Source organism: Mixophyes fleayi, chromosome 12 (genome assembly GCF_038048845.1).
Source record: "Mixophyes fleayi isolate aMixFle1 chromosome 12, aMixFle1.hap1, whole genome shotgun sequence".
NCBI lineage: Eukaryota > Metazoa > Chordata > Amphibia > Anura > Limnodynastidae > Mixophyes > Mixophyes fleayi.
Genome location: NC_134413.1, coordinates 77,135,041 through 77,162,345, shown reverse-complemented (window position 1 = coordinate 77,162,345; position 27,305 = coordinate 77,135,041). Strand labels below are relative to the sequence as shown.

The window sequence follows — 27,305 nt, the reverse complement described above, 5'->3', positions numbered from 1 at the left end:
GTTGAACTATTTTATTTTATTTTCCAATTATTTTTCTACGTATTTAGTCGTTTCTTAAAGGTCTTGCTGAAATGTAAACGTTGAATTTCTCTAATAACGTCACATATACTCTGACTATTTTCGCGCGCCCTGGGAATTGAAAATGAGGCAAAACGTCATTGTTACGTCATCGTATCTCGGGAGTTATGGATTCTATAAGTACCGCCCTCCACGGCGATCCAGCGCCATTTCACAGAGGGACACAGAAGGGGTAGCACAGTTCTTGGCAGTCTCTAGTGCAGTTGGGCAGTGTCATAGGTAGAATAGAAAGAGGAGGGGTAGCAGTGTTCTTCAAAGTCTACAGTGACATTTAGGAGAGCTCCATTGCTCCATTGCTAATTGTCATTGCTGAAATACAAATAATAGGTCTGGCAGGCTTGGTCTTCTAAATCTTTGTTTGAAAGTGTATGAAAATAATATTGTGACCTGCGAGGTGGTCAAAATTGACTGCAAATGACTTGAAAATAATGTTATTTAGGTTAATAATAATGTAGGGGGGAAAAAGCAAATATATGTGATTTTAGCAAAAAAATAGGAATTTTAGAGAAAGAAAAATCGGGATTCAAAATAAAACAAAAAACAAAAAGTTAATCCAGATCCAAAACCAAAAACAAAATCAGAACACGGGGCTCAATGAACATCTTTAGTATATAGATTGTAAACTTCAATGGGACAAGGATTGATGTGAATGATACAATTATACACTGTATAGTGCAGCTATAAAAAAAAAATAATACAAAAATGATCCCACAGCGAGGCATGCAAGCAGATCTGCGTGCGGACAGTCCTGTGTACACATCTCTAGGGAAATTTCGAGATCCCTCAGGTAGATTGTGATGCATTTCCTTTGAGGGTGAAATATGAGTTCCCCTCAGGCACCCTGTTGTTTTAATTCATCCCAGGAGACCGGAGAGATGAAACAGGCCAGATAAAGTGAAAACCAGGAGAGGAACTTTCTAAACACACATTGCTAATGCTTTCCTATTGCTTGTTCAAGAAGCCACAACGACAACGCAGTGCTTGAGGAAGAATAACATTGACACAGACTACACAGAATCGAAAATAACTTCCCAAAGACAGAATTTAGGTAACTTTGAATTAAAGATAATATATCTTATAAAAGACAGCTTTAAATTTGTCTTTGTTTTGATCAGTCCGTCTTTTGATTCTTGATCGATTCGCACACATTGTGTAACAGGACTGTGGGCTAGATTTACTAAACTGCAGGTTTGAAGAAGTGGAGATGTTGCCTATAGCAACCAATCAGATTCTAGCTTTCATTTTGTAGAATGCACTAAACAAATGACAGCTAGAATCTGATTGGTTGCTATAGGCAACATCTCCACTTTTTCAAACCCGCCATTTAGTAAATATACCCGTGTGTGCACTAATACCACACCAGTCTAGTTTATCACGGGTCCGTTCTGGTTTCATCAAACCCCCATATTTACAGCCAGTATGTTCTTCATAAGGAACACACGCAATGTTCCGAGCCGGTTAAGTTGCGTTCACCAATGCGGTAAACGCAGCTCAGACAGAACGCGCCGCGGCTGAGCAGCTTTGTATGTTCGTGCCATAATGTTGGCCACAGACTCTGGAATCAGGTCCCTTGGCCCAAGAGCACAAGTGGTTGGATCACTCGGACGATAGCCAACCGGTTCGGCGGTTTGGTCTAGTGGCCAGATCGCTCTTGTAGAACTTGGGCAATATTACTACGGTTTTAAGACGATCGTACAGACAGATCAGTGGCACCCCCAACCACATGTCCGATAATTATCTTGCTCTGCTCATTATGGGGGATTTTGGGGTCATAAGCACCCCGATATTGAGTCACTTGCCCAATTTCATAGCGTGTACAAATCCGGAATTGCCCATCGGGTTCTTTTCGGCATGTCCTGTAGTCAGATACAAATCTTACAGACGGCATTTCTCCTTTTTCGTTTTAATTAAAATAATTCACCCTAATTTTATTCCGAACAACGGCATAAAAATAGTAGACGTCGTACACTAGAAATCTGTGTTCTAATGAGCTTTATAATGACTTTTTCGTGTCCGTAAATACTTTTTTTTTTTCCATTATGCCCAAAAAAAAAATGCATTGGAGATTGCCTGTCAGTACGCAGTGATTACACCGGCTGCAGGACGGGTGGCTGTAACCTTAGAGTGAGTAAGGACACAGAGACCTCTTCCCAATGTCAGTTACTTAGAGAAATCCTGGTACTCAACAGCGGTTCACCAGCAGCGGCCCCCGGTCCTAACCGTCACGTACGGAACTTTCAGTCCTTCATCTCCGCAGATAACAGAAGTCACGGAACTCATTATAAACCCTGAGAGAGCTGACAGGCGGGAGACAAACGCGTAATGAACTATAAAGATGGTGACAGAGTTTCTCCCTTTAAATGTCTCTGGGAGATGAGGTCAGAAGCAAATATCAGACACAATATCTGCTCGTTCTATGAATCCATTACTGCTCACTGATCCGCTGTTCCTTCTGCTTAATGACTGGAGAGATAGCATAACAGGGAAATAATCCTTCTAGGACAGTGGTCAGGGAACAGGGGTAAATTACCCCAAATGGAGTAAAAATTTAATTCCTGGGGGTAATGCTACCGATTCACATGCTGTCAGTTGGATTGTAGAGCCCTTTAAATGTGAAATTGCTGTTGTACCAGAAGAGCCTCAAGGGTTGGCAGAGGCACTTCTTGAGCTTCAATGCAATAATGAAGCACGTATTGCATTTGAAAACAGAGCAGATCTGTCAAATTTTTGGATGTCAACAGCTACAAAAACATTCAAAATTGCACATGAGGAGGCAGTCAAAATGATGCTGCCTTTTGCAACAACCTACCTTTGCGAACAAGGATTTTCCACTCTAACGAACATAAAAACAAAGCAGAGAAATCGATTGGACGCTGAAGACTGTATCCAAATTGCTCTGACATCAAAATGCCCCAATATTGATGCTCTCGTATCAAAAATGAAGTAAAATCATTTCTCCAAAACCTGAAGTTTTGAAGTTGAAGCTTTCAAAGAAATTTTGAATAGATTCAATAAAATTTTGAATTCCAATAATTAATAATATATGATTTCCTTCCTTTCAAATTAAGGGGGGTAACTTCGGCGTATCTAAATATATTTGGGGTAAAAGGTAAAAAAGTTCCCTGACCCCTGTTATAGGATATGCGTTTAGCGTTTCTTGCCTCTAACCCAAAACTGGTACTGCCGTAATGAGGTTATTGTTGAAATATTTAGACATAGTGAATTTGGCTGCTGGATGCATTGCTGGAATTAAATTCTTTCACTGGCCAAGAGTGAAGGCCTTTGACAGTGTGCTATGATGTGCCATCGCACCTCAACCGCAGGGGCAAACACAGGATTTGTAGAGGGGGGTTTCCACACCACGCCGCCAGTGGGCGTGATCAGCGTGCATGGGGGCATGGCTATAATTTTAGACAGTGCTTGGCTGCTCTCCAACTCTCCCTATCCCCATAATATACATGGGCAATGCTGAGTGCACTACTGTTAGGTGCACGCAGCTCTCTCTTTTCAAGCAGAGCCGTGTGAAGCAGGGGCAGGGTCCAGCCACCTCAATTATACAGTGCCCCAGGCTTGGAGGGGTTTCCAGGCTCTAGGAACCCCCCCCCCACCCCTCGGTTTGCCTATGAACTGGATGTATATGAATTATATATAGAGTCACCGATTAGCATAGAGGGTAGGGAACATCAGAGGAAACTAGTTTATATATTTGTGCTATAAGGTGGCACTTGGACCCCCAGGCAATTTCATATATATTATTGAAAACATAGAACTCAAACGCAGCTACTGAAGGGACAAATAGTCAATATTTAAAGAGAATTTAATGTAATGCCTCTACGGTGTGTAATAAATGTGTTTTTCTACGACTGGAGCAGGAAAACGAGATAAATTGAGTAATAAATGGAGTTAAAGGTCTGTGCCAAAATAGAAAGAGGCCTCTGTGATTGGGGAGTGTGTCACCAGGAACTTGTGTCATGTTCAGTACCTCATAAGGCCAATTACACAGATGCTCCGAAGCTGCGACCTTTTGCTGATTGCCCATCAATCACCGTTTAACGGTCCTCCAGGACTGTGTGTAGGTTGGAGGACTGAGGGCGAGTGTTAGTCAGCCCAGTCACCGGGGACAGGTGACGGTGATGAGTTATACGGGGGTGTTGGTACAGACCTTAGTACGTGTCTGTTTTGCTGGATGCTTTACACGGTATCAGCTAAGCATTGTTCTAGGAAGATCAGAGAGTTATGTAGGGTATAACATCGACACCATTATCCATGTCACCAGGGGCAGGGGAAAACCTAAACTACACGATTCTAAAAACAATTCCACGACACAGGTTTCAAGATGGCTGCCTCTACTGTATGTAGTCTTCCAGATCAATGGACCGCTGCTACAAGGGGACAACCTCAAGCCCCTGACCCACAACCAACTGCAGTTGAGTTAGATTCATCATTATTATTATTATTATTATTATTATAGGCAGGGCAACTGAGATCTCTTGCAATCGGCAGCCCACAAATTAATTGACCCCCTGCCACAATATGGGTTGGGGGTGACTGTGTTGACTAACACCTCTCTAGTTAAGGGTTCCTAATGGTCTTTATGTTCACAACCTCTTAGGCTGCGCACGCAGTTGAATTAGAGGAGTTGGAGGTTCAATTCTCAACCATGACCTTATCTGTGAGGAGTTTGTATGTTCTCCCCGTGTTTGCGTGGGTTTCCTCCGGGTGCTCCGGTTTCCTCCCACAGTCCAAAAACATACTGGTAGGTTAATTAAAAACAGAAGTATTAATTACTGACACATATCTTCGATACCTTGTGAAAATAAGAAGTATTATATCTTAAGCTACTCTACCGCCTAGTAAAAATCTCGGGGGCCTATTCAAATTTGCTGGCGCTATATAAATAAATGATGATGATGATGATTGGTTCTTTGATGAAATAAGTTAACCACTTTTAGATAGCAGTGGATGGGAGGGGCTAAGCGGAAGGACCAATCGCAATCCAAATTCTCTCGATTGCAGCTTGTGATTGGTCCTCCCACTTACCCACTCCCCTGTGGTTTACCAATCACTCTTCACCGTAGGATTTTGATCATGCAAAGTATCTCCAATAACGCGGTCGTTCTATACCGCTAGGAACAGATCACCCCTCTGCGGCGGAGAGTATATTAGTCACCCGCCTCAGATTCATACTCACTCGCGAGCCAATCACGCGGGACGAGGTCAACTTCATGGTTATGTTATATTAACAAGCCATTGGTATTGTTTTACTTCCACCAACCTCCCAATACTGGAAATCGGGACAGTCGTCGAACAAGGAGGTGTCTGCACAATGAAGCGGGCGTGTTCACATAACAATGGGGGGTGTGGCTACGCCCTGGGGGAGTGCCTAGCGCTCTGATAGCGCTAGGCTGCCCCTTAACCCCTTAGAATATCATTTTGAAAATATAGTTTTAGAGGCTGGACCCCTCACACGTTACTCCCTTCCCCAGGAAAAGTAAAAAGTGGCACTGCGAGATGACAATACATTTAGTACTATAAGTGCATGCGTTCACATGAGAGAGCACAATTAGTGTTTCCCATTTGAGTCCCAATATTAATAATGATACATTCATTTATTTCTGTCAGGTTACCTGACTTGAGCCCAACGCTCTAATTAGCCCTAATGCTCCCGTTTCTCTCATGTCCCTACTGGGAGTTGCAAAAACACACAAACACACACACACGAGGTGTGACTTGGAAGCCAAATGAGAAATTATCTCCGCCACCGGCAGACCTGAGCTTTGTCCTCTCGCTGCACAGACTAATTCATTGCGATGTCGGTGTCTCCGAGCTTGATCTAGGACTCAGAACCTTGTTTATCAGACATTCATAGACTAACGGAAATGAAAAATAAGCTATTTCCTTGTAGGAGTTGGGAAGCGGCCCTTAGGGGCCTCAGGGCTCAGGAACCAGTTGCAGTTCCGACTTCTGCCTCCCCTTTTGCAATGCTAATGCTTCATATGTAACTGTTTTTTCTAACAAATATTTCATTCCTTTCATCCTCTTGCAATATGGTAACTTGGCCCAACTTCTTTATTTTTAAACGTCTAGAGCGACTGGCTAAAATTTGTCTCGTTCCCCTTATTTGCATAGATTATCATGGGTATTTGCATGAAGATTCCAGGAATTCAGAGGGAAGACAAAGAATAAACAGCTCGGAAATAAAAATAATAATTTATTGGGTTGACCGACGACCCCTGTTGTATTATCCTCACCATTTATTTATATAGCGCCACTGATTCTGCAGCGTTGTACAGAGAACTCACCCACATCAGTCCCTGCCCCATTGGAGCTTACAGTCTAATTCCCTAACATACACACACAGACAAAGTAAAAGAGGGAGAAAGACAGACTAGGGTCAATTTTGATAGCAGCCAATTAACCTACCAGTATGTTTTTGGAGTGTGGGAGGAAACCGGAGCACCCGGAGGAAACCCACGCAGACACGGGGAGAACATACAAACTCCACACAGATAAGGCCACGATCGGGATTTGAACACATGACCCCAGCGCTGTGAGGCAGAAGTGCTAACCACTAAGCCACCGTGCTGCCCATTGTATTTGTTTTATCTCACCAGTGTCTGTGTGCAGGAAACATTGAAGTAGAAGGGGTTAGCCGATACTCGGCTTGGCTACGTTACGGATTCAGAAAACGACAATACGTGCTGTGTACAATATCTCTGGCCTTTTTATACTAGAGGACAGCGTGTCTGGTCACACCAAGGACAGGAGACGTGTTTTAAACTATTCTAGACCTTTTCTTACGCCACATAACTGTCACCTGCGGAGAAACAAAAGTCTATTTCAACCTTTTGCCACGGTTAATAATATAAAAAAAAAAAGTTAGACATAAGAGACAGAATTCGGCAGAGAAAGATGCGGAGTCTTGGAAACTAGCGATATCTCCTGACCTTTTCATTTAGGAAATGTCAGCATTAGACGACAACCTTGTGCTCCTAATTAGCCGCTCTCTCCCAGAAATAAGGGGACTGCTGGTCCCCTAGAATATTATTCCTGTCACGCCAGGCTCTCGGGTATGATAACTGACCTATCGTAGACAGGAGACCGATCATTTGTTTCTTCCCGTAAAATACCCCTCCTGCCGGCTTCCATCTCTTGCGTGCCGTTCTACTGGACTAATTTACATTGCAAATAAACCACCGTCCCAACATTTAAATCGGTTTTTTTCTCCCAGACAATGCTGTGAAGCTACATTTTGTTACCTCAAGTAGGGTAAGGTCAGGGCTGGATTAAGGGAAGGGAGGCACCCAGGCTTAGGGTACTGTTAGTGTCCCCCCCTCCCCCATGAGGCCCCCCCACCCATGAGGCCCCAGCCCGTGACCTTACCTCCTTCCGTTGTTCCACTCCCTGTAGTGCTTCCGCGGCGCGCTGTAATCTCCTTACTAAGGAGATTACTGCGCGCCGCGTAAGTACTACAGTGACAGCAGGCAGCTAACAGCATAACATTTGCTGTTAGCTGCCTGCCATTCTCCTTGAATAGGTGACATTCGGTGGGCCCTGGGCTGTAACCCCTTTAGCCATATTGTTAATTCCGGCTCTGGGTAAGGTTAGTGTATTATTTAAATCGACATTGGTGGGGTGGTTTTATGCAGCTGTCCGTTTTATCCGGAAAAATGAGATGTAGAGAATTATAACCAACATATATATAAAGAATAAGGACTTGTACCGAGAATTACATCCGACACACAGAGAAGAGGAAGTGGTACTGTGCAGATGACCGTACGTACAGCAGCCATTGTCAACAAAGCGGCAAAGAGGAAGAAAAATCCATATTTAAAAGCAATTATATATAGTTTCGTTTTTTTTCCCCGAGTGACTTCTGGGAACTGACAACACATAATATAATACTTAAATATTTTCCAAGCACTCTTCATCTCTCTAGTAGATTTTGAACCAAACCAGATGAGGGGAAGGTCTGACTGCAATGTGAGGTGAGAAAGGAAATAGGTCTTGAATGAATGTCAGCGGCAGGGAACTAACTGAACAGTATCACTGTCATCTCCCGTGCCTGTAGCTTGTCACCAGTCCGCCATCTGCCTTGTTTCATCTCTGTAACTTATATATATAGGAGCTTTGTATGAGGCATAAAAGGATGTTCTGCTGATATAATATTTCATTAATAAGGACCCATCTTCGGTTTTGTTAGTTAAAGTAGACAAGTCGGCTTCGCGCCGCGAAAGCTGCCATTTTGTGAGCTGTACCAATTAGAAATGCTCAGGCTCGTTTCCTCGAGAACCGAACACACCCAAACTTAGGGAATCAGAGTAGCGAGCCGGTCAGTACTTTCGCGCACCCTCAGAATCAAACGCGAGGCAAAACGTCATTGTTACGTCGTCGGATCTCGGGATTTTTGGATTCAACATAAGGGAGGGCCCAAGGACAATTCCATCTTACACCACTTTTCTTTTCTGCCTGGATGTGCTAGGAACTGCCGTGTGTTTGTGTCATTGCTCTGTCGCTTACCATCCAGCCAAGTCGCTGCAGTATTTGTCCGAAAGTGTATAAAAATAATATTGTGATCTGTGAGGTGGTCAAATTTGACTGCAAATGACTTGAAATTGGTGTTATTGAGGTTAATAATAATGTAGGAAATAAAAAATGAGCAAAAATATGTGATTTTAGCATATTTTAGGATTTTTTCTAAAAAAATCCAAAACCAAAACACACGAGGGCGGTTTGCAAAACCAAAACCAAAACACGAAGCTAATCCAGATTCAAAACAAAAACCAGTTAATGGGGATCAGTGAGCATCTCTAGTACCAATATTCACTAGAATACAGTGCATAAAGTCACTAGGAACCAGAGGCATCCCTGAGGCACATCGGAGGCATTATTTTGAATGGCACTAGCCACTGAATTCGATGGGCAAAACCCTGTTAATAAATGGGCCCCAAAATGTGATTTTTGACAGAAAAGGTCCACACGGGCACTTTGGCAGCGAACACGCAATGTCTTCTGAGCGGAAATTGAGACAGGGGAAAGAGCCGTTCACTTCAGAGCGCCAGCACAGGGCGATTCGGGCGCCGTGGTGCCCGTCTGACACCAGCGATAAACCTTGCAATGCCGTGGGAAGGCTGTAATGGCAGCAAGCTGGATCTAGGACACACAGCTGGGAATTGCTGAGTGAATCTCCAGCCCTGGGACCGAGGAAGGAAAAGCCCCAATGAAGCCAAGAGAGTGATTCAGTGTTTCAGGAAAAGGGAGTTCAGCTGAAAAAATTTCCTCTTAAAGAAACAAAACAGAAGTGTATTTCCTGTCAGGGGACCGAGCAACGAGTGAAGACAAGGCCTCCCCCCCGCAAGCTGTTACCGGATGTCCATAGTTGGGTCGTTCACTCGCAGGACAGTGGGAAACGTGACACAAAATGAGCTCTTTAATCAGCAGCTGGGTCCCATTGTGAGCCTGGGAAGCAGAGCTGAGAGAAAAAAACCTGTCTGACATTTAACTCTTTCCTCACATTACAGCAACAGACCAAGGGAAACCCTCATTTAAGAAAATATTATAAAGCAGGTTTCTTAGTTGCATAACTTTGTTTAAGCCCTCCACCACTTTCGGTATATCTACGTATTAAGGTCCTGACTCTAATCAATGAGAGTACCAACATTTGGTTCTCTATATATTTAATCATACTTGCCAACTCTCCCTGAATGTCAGGGAGATTCCCTGAAATAGGGGTGATCTCCCTCACTCCCTGAAGAGTCTGGCATTCTCCCTGATGCTGAGCCAGTACAAGACGTGGTTGGCTTCACCGTCTGTGGCATGATGACACAGTTCAGAAATTGTGTCCTGTGTCCAAGTATTGATCAAAGACTGACAGGTAAGACAACATGATTTTAGTAATGGAGACAGAAATGTAAAAGACACTTCAGTCTCTAGAGATTCATTAGCTGCTTTACTTTAACGCATAGTTGCCTACTCTCCCGGAATGTCCGGGAGACTCCCGCATTTTTGGGAGACCTCCCTGGCTCCCGGGAGAACAGGGTAACCTCCCGGTTCTCGCACCCACAATAGATAAGTTGGGGGGCGTGGCTTAATGACACAAATATTGCGTCATCTTAGCCCAAAATAGTGACAATTGTTTAGGAGGCGGGGCCAAAATAATGTGATTCGTAAAGCCCCACCCCCGCACGGACCTGACCGGTGATGGGAATTGCGTCATCAAAGCCACGCCCTCTTTTAAAAAAAAAAAAGAGAGAAGGGATCCGGGAAGGATGGCCGCACTCTCTAAGGCAGGCATAGCCAAACTCTGGCTCGCCAGGTGTTGTGAAACTACAAGCCCCAGCATGCTTTGCCAGCAGACAGACAGACGACAACTGACAAGGCATGCTGGGACTTGTAGTTTCACAACGACTGGTTGGCCCTGTCCGCTCTAGGAGGACTCCCCGAAATTCAGGCGGATGTTCCTGGACCGTAAGCAAGTATAAGCATGGTATCTCTAACACATGACTCGTTAAATTGCACTCACACAGATGGATGCTTTGGAGAGCCTGTTAAGGATGTGTGTGTGTGTGTTTGTGTATGACAATTTTGTCGTTGTCTAACCCAGTTCATGCACATAAGGTAGATGTGTTCCTGTGAGTTTGTCTGTGCTCTGCAGGACGCTCTAAGCGCCGTTTTAATTCTGCTTGTCTGGTCTCTCCGAAGGCTGCAGCCCGTGTCACAAGCGATAAACATCAGGACTCCTACAGACAGAATATAAAGCAGTTTCCAAAGATCACTGTCATCTCGCCTTCTCCCTGTTGTGTTTTATCTGCCTCTGTGAGTCTTACAGACAGCATGTCTGCCTCGACTCGCTACAGGTTACATAATAAGAGGTGATTAGGGGTTATTCAGTAGCTGCCCGGTGGCGGTGACTGGGATATTTAAAGAGGAAGCGCCTTTTTCGCCGACCGGCAGAATGTAGCGGTCTCAGATCGGGGACCCCTGACACTTGTCTGGCACCTGACTTAACGTAGGTGCAACGTTCATATTAATAAAGGTCTGTACGGTTGTAAGTTGAAGCTTTCCGACAACTCTGTAGGCCGGTGCGCAACTAGACATTTGTGGACTCTGTAGCAACATTTTCCTAAGCGCCCCCCCATGTACAAATTTCTCACCTCCCTCGGCTTACTGAAGCTCCCTCTACTGATCAGTCAGTGATCGGCCCACACTGCTAACCAATACAGACCTGGCCTGATCACTTGAGGGAGCTTCAGTAAGCTGGAAGAAGTGAGAAATGTCAGCTGCCCCTTTGTTCTGGCTATGACGCTAGACATGTGTTCCCAGTTCTCTGTTTTCAGAGCTATGGAAGCCCCTTTAGCTATCTGATATTTGGGAAGGTCCACTAACGGCTGTCTCCACACAAAGTGTGTCAGTGATGTCACTGGCTTGTGGCGGATAGATAGGCTGACGCTTCTTGGTTTATTAATAAAAATTACTCTTTTATTGGGTGGTTTCTATAGCTCTTGTTGAGTATTGTTCTTACTGAGCTCTTCCTCAAAGTTCTATCTGAATTATAGACTTACGAATGTTCTTCGGGCTTGTGTCCAAAGTGGTGAGACCCCTTATTTGCTCATTTGGAGGGTTCAAGATTATTCCTGGGTGTTAAGCAGAGAAAACTGCCTCAAGATAAGTTGATCGACTTTGGGATAACCGATGCTACATCCGTATTTCAGATTTTAAGAGCACCGGTGCCTTCAATGTAGGAACTATCGTTTTACATATTCACCTACCTGACTATTTGTATATATTTGTTTAGCAGACATCTAATGGAGTCTCTTTATTATCCTTTTATACATCTATGTACCACTGATAACATACCATACCTTTCAGCCATTTAAGTCACACAGCAATTATTCATTGATCAGTGTGTATAACATTTCTAAAAAAATAGTATAATGTTTGAAGACAAAAAACGTATTAAATGGGCGTGAATAGAGCGGAAAATCGGTAAAGGGGGGGGGGAGGGTACACAGTAATGCAATATGATAATGCATAGCGATACAATGCTGTTTAGTTTATTTACTGTTTAACTCATTATACTGAATGATCTATAGCATGACCTAGCATGCAAATTAACCTGTCTCTACTCCGCTCGTTAGCCAGATGCTTTCTGTGTGTGACAGTCTCTGCACTAGTTAATACATGAATATGAATACAATTTATATCCACTGCTCCGCTGTGGCATGATTAATCCAAGCTAATCTCCTAATAATATGACCGGTAGTGGATCTTGTACAGCAGACTGATGATTTACCTGGTGCACATATCGTCTTCCCGATCCCGTTCCCCCCCTCCCCTCCCCAGCCCACTGCAATGAGGTGTGAGGACACCACTTATAACTGCTAATTAGCTTTTCTGGGAGCTGTGAACACCAGAAGTATCAGCTGACGCCAAGCAGCTCTGAATTTGCAAGGACTGAAGGGTTTTTAGGAATGTTTTGGGCTTAATATTGATGATGGATTTCTTATAATGTTGGGTACAGTTTTGGGCTATCGGTAGGGGAGGGGTTCGGATCTCGGTGCCGACTTAAACTAGTGATATGTAAAGTTCTACTTAATTTTGTTTATCTATGAGCGATGATACAGCTTTCTCAGCAGACATATCACAGACTCCGCTGAAACGGTGTCCCTACTGGTCAGGGTAATATGGCGAGAATGTTCGGGCGCGCAAGGGACCGGCTGGGCATTGGGGCAACTGCCAGCCGGGTCGGTCCCATAGTCGGGTACCTTGGGCTGCATTTTTTTCCTTTAAAATGTTCTTAATAGGCTGCTGAGACGAGTGTCTCGCCCACCCCAGACTAAAATTTGCTAGCCAGCTCCTGACTCCCCCTACATGACATTACACGCCCCCCCCCCACACACTTCATGACCGTGCCCCCGTTTTGCATGCCCGCCTGTGGTCCCGATTTGGACCAGGGCCAATGTTGGGAGCTTTGTACAAAATGGCCGCCTCCACTGTGCGCGGACGGCAGGTACACGGCGTAACGGCGGAGTACTGAACAGCAGGGCACCGAAGTTGTTAACGCATTGGCAGGCACAGTCTTCTCAGCCCCCATGACATGCTGAGCCCGTATAAGGGTGTTAAGTATGCAGGCAAAATGGAACGCTGTCTGCTGGGTGTTTGTGTCATTCACACCTCACCACCTTGAATCTGCCAGTGCTGACTAGTGTGACTGTGACACACCACAAATAAAGAGACTGCACAGGAGAACAAAGATATGTTACTGGAGACTGAAACAGCCATTTTTACACAGAGCCATGTTGCATATATATGTATATATATATATATATATATATTTGCACTTGACAATACAATATTGTGTTGTGAGCCACAGCGACCAATCAGATGTCAGCTTTGAACTGTCTAGCGCAGTCAGGCTAATGAAAGCTATTACCCGATTGGTTGCTATGGGTTACAGCGCCTCACTGGTCTTTTAAGCACGTAATTTCAATAAGTAGCACCTTGTATTCCCAGGAAACCGCCATGAAAATATATGTTTACTTTGTTATGTTGTGTGAATGTAACTATAATTAAGCCGTGCAATTTATTACGTAAAAGAAAGATTGCAGCTTACATTATATCTCCTTTATCACTTGCTTGTGTCACTGGTCCCAGTGACGTCCGTGAAGGGGTTTAATCGCTGACTCTGCGCTAAACAGGATGGCAAAGCAGTCAATAGAATCACAGCTATTCATATTTATAATTATTTTTTTTAAGTCCCCGCAAAGTTCAATTATATATCATTGTATACCCCACATGAAAATATGTTCTGCTAAAAGCTTTCCTGTAACGAGAAGTACGGTGTTTATTTACCCGTTCAAAGCATACTGAGCACTAATAGTCAAACCAATAACTCATTATGTCTCATAGAAAGAGGAATTTCACTGTAAAATACACATTTATGTGGCTGTCAGATTTTTATCTAGGGCGAATTAATCCGACTGGACCACAAATAGTAGGATTTCGAACGCTCAAACTGGTGTCAAGGATAAGGGGGTTTTAAACATGTACAACGCAAAAGGGTGTTTTATAACACCGGATTTACTAAAGACATGGCACAGTATTTTTTTTTTTGGGGGGGGGGGGGATTTAAATAACAGAATTTCTGAGGTAAAAATAAAAAATGTGTCATTTATAGGAAAAGAGTAATACAAGTTTACTTTGATATACATTATATTGAATCCAAAAAGTACACTTTAGCTGCATATTGGAGCTTAGCAAATAAATACCACGTGTGCAGAAAATCCACAAAAACCGTTACGAAGGACTCATTGGAATTTATTAAACCTTCTAATAAGCAAAAGTGGAGGTGTTGCCCATAGCAACCAATCACACACCAGGGGGTAAATGTATCAAGCTGAGAGTTTTCCGGCAGGTTTGAAAAACCAATCAGATTCTAGCTATGATTTATTTAGTACATTCTACAAAATGATAGCTAGAATCTGATTGGTTGCTATAGGCAACACCTCCACTTTTCAAACCCGCCGGAAAACTCTCAGCTTGATACATTTACCCCCAGCTCTCATTTATCTACAACATTCTAGAACACGCTAGGTAGAATCTGACTTGTTGCTATTGGCAACACCTCCGCTTTTTCTCTTCAGAAGCTTTAGTAAATCTACCCCAATAGGTTCAATACAGTGGATAGAAAAATGTGTTGCTCGGTGTTGGAGACTCTTTCGCATACAGACCCTACAGGGGTGGGGGGGGGGGGCGGAGGTAAGGCCTAGGTCTCTGGCGGGCCCGAGCTAGTTAAAACAAAGACCGTGCTACCTCACGGACACCCATTTTGAGCCCGGGGAGAGAGAACAGCACAGTCGTTCAGTAGCCACAGGGCCTATGATCGTTCACTGCGTTCCTGTTTACACATGCAGAGTGGAGGCAGCCATTTTGTTCCGTGGAAAAACTTATGGTCTACTTTTGTTTCCCACAGAATTTCTCACCTCAGAATCTATTGCATTAGTGCTTGGTTTGTACTATTATAGTATATTAAATTCTCCTATAATGCATCTGTTTGCTGGGATTTGTAGTTCCTTGTGGTAATGTATGTGTAATTACCAGCTTTTTATTAGGCTGTGATGTTTTGTTATTGGTAGTAGAGTTTTTTCCCCACATAATTTGCTTCCTTTTTCTGTCTTAAAAAAGAGAGGACTTTCCGCGTCTAAGCGACAAAAGGTTTATTATTTGCAATGTTAAATTGTCACAGCGAACTTATCACGTGTGTAGTCCAGCGGAATGGTTCATTAGGATGGAGGCTGGGGTCGAATCGCTAGCGCACAGCGACGCCCCAGGCTTTATTAACGCGACGAGCGAAACATGCGCAGGGAACGTTAGAGTTTATTAAATGAAATCTTTTTTTTTTTTTCTTCCTCTCATTATAATGAAACTGAGTTTTCAGTCTGAGCTCTGACTCAGCCGCAGGCATTAATCAAAGTTGTTGTTTTTTTTACAGAGGTGCGCTTAGGATATTTTGTGTTTTGCAAGCGCGCTACCTTGCGAGATTTTAGGTCACCCCCCCCCTAATCACCATCCCATGTCCACCTAGACTATTATTACTATTACAGTGTAAAAGCATAGAATCAGACGTAGCGGGTAAATTGATCAAAGATGTCATTTTGTAGAATGTACTAAGTAAATGACAACTAGAATCTGATTGGTCGCTATAGGCAACATCTCCACTTTTTCAAACCCGCGGTTTAGTAAATTTATCCCGTGATCTCCGTCGGCTTAGAGCTTGGGGCAAAAATTACGCAAGAGTCCTTTTGCGGGGTGGGTATAGCGGAGAACTGCAAGCCCATTCCGCTTAACAAACGTAACTAATATGGCAGCTGAATCCTCAGTCTCACAAGTAGATAGGTTAGAGACAAAGTCTATCATTTGCAGACACATATGTTTTGGTTTTGACGCGGTGTTCCGTCCCCTGACCTCTCCGTCTTCTTTCCAGGCTGACATGGAGGAGTACGAAGCTTTGTTGCAGGAGCTCGTGGAAAACATCACCAACGAGGACCTTGACCAACTCAAGTCGGCGTGCAAGGAGGACATCCCCAGCGAGAAGAGCGAGGAGATGACCTCCTGTCAGGACTGGTTCAGCTTTCTGGAGAAGCACGATAAGCTGGCAAAAGGTACGAGCCAGATCTCCGAACACCACTGAGTGCCCCAAGACCAGGGGTGCCGGGTTTGGGTAGTTTCCATGAAAAACTAGCCCAGTTGCCTTCATTTTTAGGTTAAATTGACCTGGAATGACACAGAAGGGAAGCGGATGCCCCTCTGTCCACCAGTCATTGTCACAGAATCTGAATTTGATTGGCGCTGAAATACATCAGTACTGTAATTACACTCCCATTCCCGACCGACAACTACAATTATCATTCCGCTAACTTATGTATCAAGCATTCCCCGGAACTCTTAGGGGCATATTATTGCATTATCGTACTACCCTCGGTAATGCTCACTCCGCACGTTACCGCGATGCCCCCACCTAACCGAATACGCCCCTCAGCTTGTAATCTCATTTGGGTAGGACCCTCTCTACCTCCTGTTTTATATTATTTGTATGTTGTCTATTCATATTATTATTTATATTATCATTCCGTACAGCCTTCCGTAATATGCCGGCGATTTATAAATAAGGAACGATAACGGTGACTTCTCTCTCTCTCTACATGTGTAATGTACGCGTCCCTTTAAGGAATTGGTTTTTAACCGTTCGGCTGCCGATGCATGTGAAGCAGTAGAAGATTTGATTTGTAATTGGCGAGAGACAATGGCTAGCAGAGAGTATGGCGGGCACGTTGGCCAAAGAGAGAGGGACTAACGACAGGAGACGTCCTGCAGTGTGGCAGGAAGGTGGTGGCGAGGGTGGTGGAGGGGGGTAAAAGATTCAGAAAGACCCCCACAACGCCTCTCTCCACATCTCTTTGTCGGCACGGCACTGTGTCAGAGTCTGCTGTTGCCATGATGATGTGTTTGAAGGGACCACCGCCAGCGGCGGAGATCCCCCGCCGCCCTGAGAAACGTTTAACCCCTTGTCATTCTTGTAAACCAAGATTTATCTAACAGCTCTGGGCTAAACACGGAACAGAGCACGACGGCAGTCAGTCCGGCATAAATAATAAATGACGCCAACCAGGGCGCAGCAGGGAAGATGAAACGTACGGTGGCTTTCGCTGGGCAAAAATGAGCGCCTTCTTGCAAATTTATGATGTGTTGAAACCGTCAGTAATTTGTCCTCGGGGTGCAATTAATACTGTTCACCACTAGCCCCTATTAGGGAACAAAGGAGAGCACCAGGGACTGGATGCTAAATTTTAGCCCGGGGGGAGTGAGACCCTGAATTTTTAATTAAAGGAATTATAAAAAAAGATAATTTGGAACTAGAAAGGGTTCAGAGAAGGGCGACAAAATTGATAAAGGGTATGGAGTCATTAAGTTATGAGGAAAGGTTAGCCAGTTTAGGCATGTTTACTTTAGAAAAGGGGCGTCCAAGGGGAGATATGATTACTATGTACAAATACATTAAGGGTCAATACAGAGAACTTTCATGGGAACTTTTTACCCCAAGGACCATACACAGGACACGTGGTCATCCCCTAAGGTTAGAGGAGAGGAAATTTCCCAACCAGCAAAGGAAGGTGTTCTTTACAGTAAGGGCAGTCAAGATATGGAATTCATTGCCAGGGAAGGTTGTGATGGCAGATTCAATAAATATGTTTAAGACAAATTTTTAGCGGAAAGGTGTATCCAGGGATACGACCGTTAATTTAAAATAAAGGATAGTAGTGGATATAGGGTAAAAATTGGATTGCAATATTGGGTCTGGGGGGATTTTCAAAATTGAAACAGATTGGCGGTTGCTTACTCTGGATTAATTTCAAATAGAAGTGCAGGATCGCAGGAGATCCAAAATAGGTTGAACTTGATGGACTGGTGTTTTTTTTCAACCTCATCAACTATGTTACTATGTTAGGATAAGACGCTATGGGGCCGCCCCCCCCGGTCCAGCCAGCCACTGGAGGGCGCATTTCCATTTTCTCAATTTCATTCAAACCAAAAACCATATGGGGTTATTTCGATGTCACTAAATTATTTCAAGAGACAAGTGCAATATATGACCCGTTTATATTAATATAACAATTTGTCATCGCAGCGACAATTACAAGTCACAAGTTGTGTGTGTGTCACTCCCTCTAGATCAGGCCGGACCATCTGGCGAGATATTTGGCTCACTGAGGTTTTGTTGTTTGGCCCAAACGTTCACCGTCAATCTTCTTATTCTCCATTACCGATGATATTCAGACTGTGATCCAAACATTATTACAGTAATAGGAGCCTCATAGCGCAAACAAGTTTGTCAGGTGCTGAACCCAACTGCACGATGACAATTATTAACAGGCACGTTTTTCATTTAGACTAATTGTCATGCAGATTCTGTTTCTCGTGCGTGTTGCAGAACGGAGGCAGCTATTTTGCGAGCTCAACTGATATCCATGAGAATCATCATCATCATCATTTATTTATATAGCGCCACTGATTCCGCAGCGCTGTACAGAGAACTCACTCACATCAGTCCCTGCCCCATTGGAGCTTACAGTCTAAATTCCCTAACATACAGACAGACAGAGAGAGAGAGACTAGGGTCAATTTTGATAGCAGCCAATTAACCTACCAGTATGTTTTTGGAGTGTGGGAGGAAACCGGAGCACCCGGAGGAAACCCACGCAAACATAGGGAGAACATACAAACTCCACACAGATAAGGCCATGGTCAGGGATTGAACTCATGATCCCAGTGCTGTGAGGCAGAAGTGCTAACCACTAAGCCACCGAGAACAGGTAACAAGGATATCACTGAGGGATGGCAGAGGCAGCCATGTTGTGGCTGAATAATATTTATGAGAAGGCAGCCTATTAGTTCACGAGGAACCAATGACATCACTGAGACACAGCAAGGCAGCCATTTTGCTGGCTACTCCTATCCATGCACTAGAGCAAGCCTGGCCAACCTGCGGTTCCCCAGGTGTGGTGAAACTACAAGTCCCAGCATGCTCTGGCAGTTATCTACAAAGCATGCTGGGGCTTGTAGTTTCACCACACCTGGAGGGCCACAGGTTGACCAGGCCTGCCCTAGACCAATGCCACACTGGCATCACAGAGGCTGTCCAGCAATTATGTAATAGTAGCAAGAAACGAACCCACCATGCTTCGCTGTATAACACGTGTCCTGTTGGACTAACTGAGTAGCTGGAAGGGGCTAGCCAGCTTGAGAGCCATGTAAACAGCAGCACAGATTATTTCAGCTCTGCTGTTTCTCAGACAACCAATCACAGCCAATCCTAGCAGCAACACAGCACCGAGGATCCAATCAAACTAATGCAGGAAAATTGTGGCTTATAATATGAAAAAAATTTCATATAATCGACTTTTTTTTATGCAGGAGGGGCTGCGGTGGGGGGGCTATGACCACTGTTTATAGAGAACTACTCATGTGCGCGGCACACGCACCTTGGCCTTGTTTGCACACGAGATTGTTATTTTCACATTAATTAAAGTGACATTTCTGTCTACATCTGAACACTGGGACTGGGTGACCTTTCCTGAGCTCCGTCTCGTCGTTGCCAACCTGGTTCCCTGGCAACGTGAGGTTTGGTCCTTGTAACTCCAGGCAATTTGTGTTTTGATCTTTGTGTGCAGCCTGTGAGAGAGAAGAGCGATGTATGAGGAGGCAGCTGAGGCTCAGGGACGGAGACAGCCAGTACCACTATGAATTTCAATGAACCAGCTCCTCGTACTGTTCTGTGAGAGAGACAGAGAGGATCCCGGAGCGGTGAACTCTGTAAACCAGCTGAACCCAAGATGATCTGTAGTTTGTATTATTCACTAGCGATATCCAATCAAATTCAAGAGAAGACTGTATTTTTACTAACAAATTTATGAACAAGTATAAACCCCATGATCTTCCTGCACCAGTATGACAGGACCCTCACATCTCTACTCTGTGCTGCTGGGGACCCTGCTCCTTCCACTATATAACTCTCAGCCTGTGGCTTCCTGTTGCCTCCATTCCCCTCCTCACATCATGTCACTGCCCCTGTCACATGCAGCCCTGTCCTCACTAACACATCACTCATCTCCTGATATACTCTGTGCTGCTGGGGACCCTGCTCCTTCCACTATATAACTCTCAGTCTGTGGTTTCCTGCTACCTCCATTCCCCTCCTCACATCATGTCACTGCCCCTGTCACATGCAGCCCTGTCCTCACTAACACATCACTCATCTCCTGATATACTCTGTGCTGCTGGGGGACCCTGCTCCTTCCACTATATAACTCTCAGTCTGTGGCTTCCTGCTGCCTCCATTCCCCTCCTCACATCATGTCACTGCCTCTGTCACATGCAGACCTGTCCTCACTAACATGTCACTCATCTCCTGATATACTCTGTGCTGCTGGGGACCCTGCTCCTTCCACTATATAACTCTCAGTCTGTGGCTTCCTGCTGCCTCCATTCCCCTCCTCACATCATGTCACTGCCCCTGTCACATGCAGCCCTGTTCTCACTAACACATCACTCATCTCCTGATATACTCTGTGCTGCTGGGGACCCTGTTCCTTCCACTATATAACTCTCAGTCTGTGGCTTCCTGCTGCCTCCATTCCCCTCCTCACATCATGTCACTGCCCCTGTCACATGCAGCCCTGTTCTCACTAACACATCACTCATCTCCTGATATACTCTGTGCTGCTGGGGACCCTGCTCCATCCACTATATAACTCTCAGTCTGTGACTTCCTGCTGCCTCCATTCCCCTCCTCACATCATGTCACTGCCCCTGTCACATGCAGCCCTGTTCTCAATAACACATCACTCATCTCCTGATATAATCTGTGCTGCTGGAGGACCCTGCTCCTTCCACTATATAACTCTCAGTCTGTGACTTCCTGCTGCCTCCATTCCCTTCCTCACATCATGTCACTGCCCCTGTCACATGCAGCCCTGTCCTCACTAATACATCACTCATCTCCTGATATACTCTGTGCTGCTGGGGGACCCTGCTCCTTCCACTATATAACTCTCAGTCTGTGACTTCCTGCTGCCTCCATTCCCTTCCTCACATCATGTCACTGCCCCCGTCACATGCAGCCCTGTCCTCACTAACACATCACTCATCTCCCGATATACTCTGTGCTGCTGGGGACCCTGCTCCTTGCACTATATAACTCTCAGTCTGTGGCTTCCTGCTGCCTCCATTCCCCTCCTCACATCATATCACTGCCCCTGTCACATACAGCCCTGTCCTCACTGACACATCACTCATCTCCTGATATACTCTGTGCTGCTGGGGGACCCTGCTCCTCCCACTATATAACTCTCAGTCTGTGGCTTCCTGCTGCCTCCATTCACCTCCTCACATCATGTCGCTGCCCCTGTCACATGCAGCCCTGTCCTCACTAACACATCACTCATCTACTGATATACTCTGTGCTGCTGGGGACCCCTGCTCCTTCCACTATATAACTCTCAGTCTGTGACTTCCTGCTGCCTCCATTCCCTTCCTCACATCATGTCACTGCCCCTGCCACATTGATACATATCCAACAGGCCTGATTTTTCCTAGGGAAGCTCCATTTTCCAAAGCCAACAGGGGCGTGGCTCTGCAAGAAGCCATGTGACTAAGCTGATTGGGGGTGGCACATGTGGATTAGGGTGTGGCCTACTTTGTAATTTTGGTGGTATGTCAACCAATCAGCTTTATGAACCTGTTACCGTCCTATAAGCATGTTTATAACAGCATGCGGCCATGGATAGAAGGTAAAAAGTGCATAGGGATGACGCAAGCAAGCTTGGACAATACAGTTTATCCTGGAGGTGTCTTGCGGCAGGTATAAGGACTCGTTATTATTCACGTATAAAAGACATTAAACTTGACCTCTGACCTCATGCCAAATTTAAGATGAAAGGATAACAACTTATATCTCCTGTTACATGAAATAGAAGTTCTGCCTGAAATCATCTGCAGATAACTCCAAAAAACACTGTTGCTGCCTTTTTAAACAGATAGGTTTTGTACAGCTGACCTTCATTAACGACAACAGTAACCAGAGTCTCTTTAAGACATTTGTATGCAAAGGGCAAAGATCACATTAGTGGGCCCCCAATTCCCTTTCAAAACTCGAGGGGAAACTTCAACTTATCCCAAAATCAAGTTTATTATAATAACTTAGAGCCTGAGCTGGGTTTATGGTTAGGTTTGGATTAGTGCTTGTATTAGATTGGGGGTTGAAACTTGATGTATAACAGGTTTAATGGTCTTCCTAGGACACTGGTGGACCTTACCAGCTTAGACTCCATGACTTAGAACTGTAATGGTGAGCCTGGTAGCCTGGCAATTGGCCCTTTGTTAAAATGGCCATGACTGTAACTATGGCAACAATAAGTGTGGTCCATATTTTGTTTCCATGGTTACAGTCAATTATTCACATCTGTCCAATAGGAGGGGTAGGCACCTGTACCAACACATGTTGGTGTTCCAGAGCTATATTAGCTTAGTGCCATTAACAATTGTCTTCCGCCACACTGGACAAGAGCTCCTCCTTCTGGCTACAGTTGTAATTGCACCAAGTTATTATGTGGGGTTAGACTAGGATTCGTGCTTCTACAAAATGACTACAAATATGTGAATTGAGCAACTAGGGCCTCATTCAGAGTTTAGAGCAATTCCAGCTAAAGGTGCAAGGTGGATGCAAGAGGTGTTAATGCATTTTGTTTTTTGAATGTAGGATAATAATTGCCTCCTTTGCCTGAAGCACACAAACACTGAAGCAGGGAGTGGTAGCAGAGCAGGTAGTAGAACAGGGTGCAGCAGCGCAGGGCATAGCAGAGCAAGGCGTAGCAGAGCAGGGAGCAGCAGCAGAGCAGGGAGCAGCAGCAGATCAAGGAGCAGCAGCACAGCAGGTAGCAGCAGAGCAGGGAGCAGCAGCAGAGTGGGGTGCAGCAGAGCAGGGTGCAGCAGAGCAGGGAACAGCAACAGCAGGGAGCAGCAGAACAGGGTTATCAGATCAGGTAGCAGAAGAGCAGAAAGCAGCTGGGCAGGGAGCAGCAACAGTGCAGGTAGCAGAGCAGGGAGCAGCAGCAAAGCAGGAAGTACCAGTGCAGGGAGCAGCAGAGCAGGCTGTAGCATAGCAGGAAGCAACAGATCAGGGAGCAGCAGCAGAGCAGGGTGTAGCAGAGCAGGGAGCAGCAGCAGAACATGTAGCAGCAGAGCAGGGAGCAGCAGAGCAGGGTTAGTAGAGCAGGTAGCAAAAGAGCAGAGAGCAGCAGAGCAAGTAACAGAGCAGAGAGCAGCAGCAGAGCAGGGAGCAGCAAAGCAGGGAGCAGCAGCAGAACAGGTAGCAGGGCAGGGAGCAGCAGCAGAGCAGGGTGTAACAGAGCAGGGAACAGCAGGTAGCAGCAGAGCAGGTAATAGAGCACGGAGCAGCAGCAGAGCAGGTAGCAGAGCAAGGAGCAAGGCAGGGAGCAGCAGCAGAGCAGGTAGCAGGGAGTAGCAGAGCAGGAAGCAGCAACAGAGTAGGGAGGAGCAGAACAGGGTTATCAGAGCAGGTAGCAGAAGAGCAGAAAGCAGCAGAGCATGGAGCAGCAGAGCAGGTAGCAGAGCAGGAAGCAGAGTAGGGAGCTGAGCAGCAGCAGAGCAGGGCATTTGTGCGGCCCTTTAAAGGTTAGAAGGGTGCACCAAATAGCCTCTAGAGTGTATAAGGTTGCCCGTCACTTATCTAATGGGCTCTAGAGCCTGCCAGTTTTTAATGAAGTAATACTGGAAGTTTTAGGTATGTTGTTACAGTTACACCCTTGACCCACTGATAAGACATTTTGTGACATTACCTGTTCCCTCTCTCTCCTTCCCTCAGACAACCTCTCATACATAGAACACATTTTTGAGATCTCCCGGCGCCCCGACCTTCTCACCATGGTCATCGACTACAGGACCAAAGTCTTGAAAATCTCAGCGGAGGAGGAACTGGACACAAAGCTCACTCGGATCCCTAGTGCCAAAAAATACAAAGGTATAGTGTCATAAGGGGGGGATCCCTCCACCTCAGTCAGTTGGGTATCGACAATGAACATGTCGACATTAAGAAAGTCCTCAACATTCCGACTGCATCCCGGTCAGTTGTACGTTGAAATGAGTTTTGAATGAAACACAAGAGAACGGGACCTTGTCGTCTGTGACAAGGTTACACACAAGAAGATAAAGGACTAAATTAGAAGTGGTATAGAAATCCCAAAAAAGGAGAACGGAAGGGGGTGTGAGCGGCTGCCACTTCTGCTTCACTCTTCCAGGTGTTGAAGTTATAAGGACAGACAGCCCGACCTTGCTGTGGGGGGGGGACAGTGAGAGCGTAAATCAAAATAAAGAGGGAGAACGGGATTGTTCTACAAAAATAACTGTGCTAACAAAACAAGATACGTTTTAACTGGTCAACCAGAGAAGTTTGTGAATATTTGATAGCGAAAATCGCATTGGCTATTAGGCTCGATATAACACAGTAGATTATAATATTCATTTTCCTGTATGGATGAAAGTGACAAACAACAACTTCTTAAATGGATTATAGATAATGTTACAGGTTTTTCCAATTAATTACCAACTTGATAGAGCTCTCGCCCGGTTCTCTGAAGTTGAACGATGCTGTAATAAGTCGCCGTACTCATTCAATGAAGTTACTTTAACCTTGGCTATGAGTTTGAACCCTAATTTGCCGTCTATAATTTGGTACGAAGGAGTCTAAATGATAAACGATACACAAAGTTTGCAGGAAAACCAGGATTTAATTATTGGTAGCCTAGAGCCTACAAACTTAGCTACACCGGTGTCTTGGTGAAAGCCTTTAGGATCTTTTACGCACCAGAATTCTCACTAATAAAGTTAAGACAGAGGTCACTTGTCGTGTTTTTAAGGGAGGCGGCAATTATAAATACGGAATAACGCACCGCCATCATGATAGGATGTTATAAGTCACCAGAGATGCCACAGGACGAGTGCTTTTATTTAGGTATTGGCAGTACATAAAAAATCTATATTTGATTACAGTATACATGAATTTTGCTTTAGAAGAGTCTACAAACTGCATTATATTACCACCTGCTGGCCATACGCGGTACTGCAGTTTGTTTCTCTATCTCTTGCAGTCTCTAGAAATCCCCATTAAAATGTGCACTGCATATAGCCCCCACGTGTCCCGATTTTTCCCAGGAAAGTACACTTTTATTTCAATAGAAATGTTTAATTCTCCATACTTATTTTCCACCATTTAGAGTCCTAATGCAGACAACTGGATAAGGAGGAATAGATTGAAAATAAACTATATAGCAATATGGATCTAGAATCCATGCAGTATTTATTTTCCAACTAGTGACCATTTCTAATGCATCCCTGTTTTTTTGTTTTTTTTTGCAGATATTATAAGACAACCTTCAGAGGACGAAATCATTAAATTGGCACCACCCCCAAAGAAAGCCTGAAGATCAAAAAGAGAGAGGGGGAGGAGAAGGCTCAATTCTGTTTGGTCTCCATTGTTCACCTTGGATCTTTCTGCTCTCGCCCTGCACAATCCCACCACAGAGCAGAGATCAGGGAGGGAGGGGGGGGAGGGGGAAGGGGGCCACGAGAGTCAAATGATATCCGCACCCACCGATGACCACTAACCACAGCCCCAATCCCACCGTGTGTGTGCTACGTGACCTGCAGTCTGTCCTACGATGCGTTTCGTAAGCGTGTGTTTAAATAGAAGTATTTTTTTTATTATTATTATATCCTTTTATCTGTGGGATAACGTGGCTAAATACGGTTTTTATTTTTTTTCATTTGATTTCTTTGTGGTTTGGAGATTTCTATGCAAATGGAAACAAGACCCTTGTACATTTTTTCCTCCCCTTGTCGTGTCCACCCGCGGGCTGCCACGCAAGACTTGAGGTGGGAGCGTAGATCAAGGCCTTCGGGAGAGTATTGAATGTTGGAGTGAAGTTGCTCTTTGTCTTTTATGTATCACGGTGTGACCGCTACCTAGGCACAATGGGGGAGGCCGTTTCTGTTGGCGGAACCAACGTCCAACTTATCCATTCGCTAGGAACCAGCGACCAACGCTGAGGCATTGTCATGATGGCTGTTTTTCCGCTGTGTGTAGATGACGGGGGGGCACGTTAACTAGAAATCAGTGGTTGGGTTACTATTGAACATTCCAGTATATATATATACAGATATATTTGCCAAGGCAAGGAGAAAAGGCTGCAGCTTTTTGAATTGAAGGTTAATCTTGTCCTTTCCGCTATTGTGTGTAATTGGAACAGAGAGTCCCGTTAGCCCTGTTAATAGATTTTGCTGACTAAATATGGAATAATATATTTTAATTCTAATATTCGGATGAAACTGCAACGCGATTCTGGGTTTTTACTGAAATAAATACAAGTTATGCTAAAGAAAGCATCTGGACGACAAAGCGGTCAGGCACAATGTCACAAAAAAGCCTACTAGTAAGGTGTAAAGCTCTGTTCCGAAGAGCTTACATTCTAGTGTAACTCCCCTGGGTAACACTTCAGTGGTACTTAAGGAAGCCAAACTGTAATACTTTAATAAATCTTGCTCACTGATCTTACAGTTAAAACAACTTACACTGTGTATAGGATCTCCTGAACAAGACAGCTTATCATCTAGTGACCTATTGACAGATTTGACCAGCAGAAGCCAACGTTTAAATCAGAAATAAAAAAAAAAAAGTCTTAAGTGATTTAGAGGTAGATTTATCAAACCGTCTACGAAGGAAAAGTGGAGGTGTAGTACAGCAACCAATCAGATTCTAGCTCTCATTTTCTATAATGCACTAGATAAATGAGAGCTACAATCTGATTGGTTGCTACGGACAATGCCTCCACTTACACTTTTAGAATGTTTGATAAATCTAACTCTTTGTGATTCCAAAGTTGCGAAAAAAAAATTGTGTTCTGTGCTTTTCAATGTTGTGATGGAGTGAGAGACACTGGCCATAGGAGCATGCAATCTATAGTATCGCTATAAAGGTTGTTTGAATAATGTGTCAAAGTTGACTGGCGTTGTCTTGCATTGGAGGCAGGGAGCGGGGAACGGGGGGGGGGGAGAAGTAAATCACTGCGATGTGAAATAAAGGCATTAGGATGAATAGG

General features: G+C 44.6%; 1 protein-coding gene across 1 annotated transcript in view; it reads left to right on the top strand.

The window, feature by feature from the left end:
- Positions 1 to 26,033, top strand: part of PEA15 (proliferation and apoptosis adaptor protein 15) — a 44,224-nt gene extending 18,191 nt beyond the window's left edge. Inside the window, exons 2-4 of the mRNA XM_075192283.1 lie at positions 16,061 to 16,238; positions 24,017 to 24,172; positions 25,567 to 26,033. Of these exons, the coding sequence (XP_075048384.1) occupies positions 16,067 to 16,238; positions 24,017 to 24,172; positions 25,567 to 25,631 (393 nt within the window). The 5' untranslated portion in view covers positions 16,061 to 16,066 and the 3' untranslated portion in view covers positions 25,632 to 26,033. The remainder of the gene's footprint in view (positions 1 to 16,060; positions 16,239 to 24,016; positions 24,173 to 25,566) is intronic.
- Positions 26,034 to 27,305: the final 1,272 nt, after the last annotated feature.